This window comes from Camelina sativa, chromosome 20, assembly GCF_000633955.1.
Source record: "Camelina sativa cultivar DH55 chromosome 20, Cs, whole genome shotgun sequence".
NCBI classification, from domain to species: domain Eukaryota; kingdom Viridiplantae; phylum Streptophyta; class Magnoliopsida; order Brassicales; family Brassicaceae; genus Camelina; species Camelina sativa.
Genome location: NC_025704.1, coordinates 29,615,347 through 29,617,564, shown reverse-complemented (window position 1 = coordinate 29,617,564; position 2,218 = coordinate 29,615,347). Strand labels below are relative to the sequence as shown.

Here is a 2,218-nt window from a genome sequence, read left to right as displayed (position 1 = left end):
TTGGAGGAGCTCACGGGCAAGTCGCACTGGTCTGTCTTGTAGATACGCAATGTCGCTGTTTGGTGCTGTTATCAGATGATGATCCGATCCTTCTCCATCTGTTTCGTACGACACTGAAGATGCGACTGACTCTTCTGATCCATCGTTATCATCTACAATACAATGGAGGTAAGTAAAACACAACTCGTTCTTTCATCAGACATCCAATTAGCCTAATGCAGTTTTGCAACAGTTTTTCTTTTTGCAGGTAATAAGAGAAAACATGATCAACTTACCAGAGAACTCGAGGGCTTCGGGATGATTAACCGACGAGATCTGTATGCTTTCTGGAAGGATACAGTTACAGAAAGAACCTGGAGGAATTCAACCATGTGTTAAAAAAAACAAGAACCAATTAAGAAACTATGAGCTATAAGATATATATATATAAGAAAGTTATCTTACCAACTCGAGCCATCCGATTAATCCATCCGGGAATAGGCTTTCCTGTTACCTGCAAGCATACTTCTTCTGTGAAATGGTTACAGTTTTTGGCAATCAGATGGTATGTGTCCCCATGATACTTTCTCGAAAGCTTCTCCATGAATGAGCGGAAATCTGTGCGAGACATGCTGGTGGTTCCCAACAAAACAGACCGCCTAAAGATGAAACCTGGACAGCTTCTAGGTTCAACCTCAAATACCCCACTGCTCGAATACTCATGAGCCCCATATCCATATTCGAAACCATGAGCTAGTAGTAGACATAGCAAAGTGAAAGAAAAAAAACTCCACATAAGATAAAGATTTAGCAACAATAATAATAGCTTTAGCAGAAGTATAGTTATCACTCATCAGGAAAGTTCTAACTTATTGAATGAGAGAATGTTTCAGACAATAAGTCAAGAGATTTTGAAAGCTATCCATTCTAGATTCCCAAATCTTGTCCACATTTTCCTTCTAAATCCATTTCTAATAAAGAAACCATATTGTGTAATAAACCATGCATTGTTGCCTAATCAATAGATCAAAACTTGTCAACAACAATTGAGAAGCATATTCTAAGGTTCTCCTATTCAAGATTAGAGTACTTTGCTAACACGATTGATACCTTTTCGTTAAACCAGATATGAATGAAAAGCAAATAGAAAGTACACAGGATTACAATAAAGAACAAGACTATAGAGAAAGGTTTGATGAGGTGAATAAAGTGATATAGAAGAAAAGAGAAGAAGAAGTTGGCAATTAATTACCTTCAATCCCAGAGTGAAATATGCCAAGGCCGAACCAATAGAGATAGTTGTTGACAGGAGTAAGATCATAGACGTTGAGATAGACAGGAGTGAGAACGCCTTCTCCTCCTCCAGTGATGTCTTGTTGCTTCTCCTCACCAGAACATAAGCTTGAGCTCAAACCAAGCACCCGCATTTTTACAACGAACCCAATGTCTCTCTCTCCCAATTCTTCAAATAATCATACTTCTTTCCTAAAATCTCTGCAAAAACTAAAATTAGAAAAGGATGAGAAGCTAAAGTAAAAAACATCCCCGAGCTTTGGTAGGTAGGCCCTAGTGAGAGAGAAGAGATCAACGAATCTGATTCAGAACAAAATCTTTCAAATGAATCTGGAGATTGTTAGATCAAGAGAACCCACTAATCAAAAACCATAATTTAGAGGAAAAGGAACTCAAATCTGAAACCCCAATCATACATACGAGGATGATGAGGATCGTTCCCCAAAAGAACCCTAAACACATAGGTTACAGACGAACAAAATCGAAATCGAGAGAGCTCTTAGTTAGTCTCTCAAGGAAAACAAATCCTTGGAGAGAAAATGAAGAGAGAGCTTACATGAGAATTGGCGAGAGATTGTGGAAGAAGGAAGAAAAAACGTCCGGCTGGCTGATACGAAAAGCGGAAAGGGAAAAACAAAAAACTTGGGAAAAAAGCGTTATTTTGATGAGATATGATCGACATTGCAAAAGTGTGTAATAATCGGATTTTTTAACCGAAAAATTAATTAATTAACTTACTCAAGTCTTTATTAGTAAAAGTGTAAAACTAATTTCCATTCTTGACTACATAAAATTAAACCTTAGTGTCAAGTAAACTTGGCACTAGGTAAGTCTATTTATAGAAAGCACCATTACATTCGGGATCGAGTTCCAGCTCCTACGAATGTAGGAATTTGGCTAATGGGCCGGCCAGTTGTGGCCCAATGGTTGACAAAAAAAAAAAAAA

The 2,218-nt window shown here is 37.8% G+C and overlaps 1 protein-coding gene across 1 annotated transcript; it reads right to left on the bottom strand.

Moving 5' to 3' along the window:
* On the bottom strand, positions 7-1,926 carry LOC104772019 (deSI-like protein At4g17486; the record flags this gene model as incomplete). The annotated part of the gene is made up of 5 exons (XM_010496660.1): positions 1,829-1,926; positions 1,232-1,482; positions 445-732; positions 276-353; positions 7-152 (listed from the first exon to the last, which is right to left on the bottom strand). Coding segments are annotated over exons 2-5 (687 nt in total), but the record flags the coding sequence as incomplete, so codon positions are not given.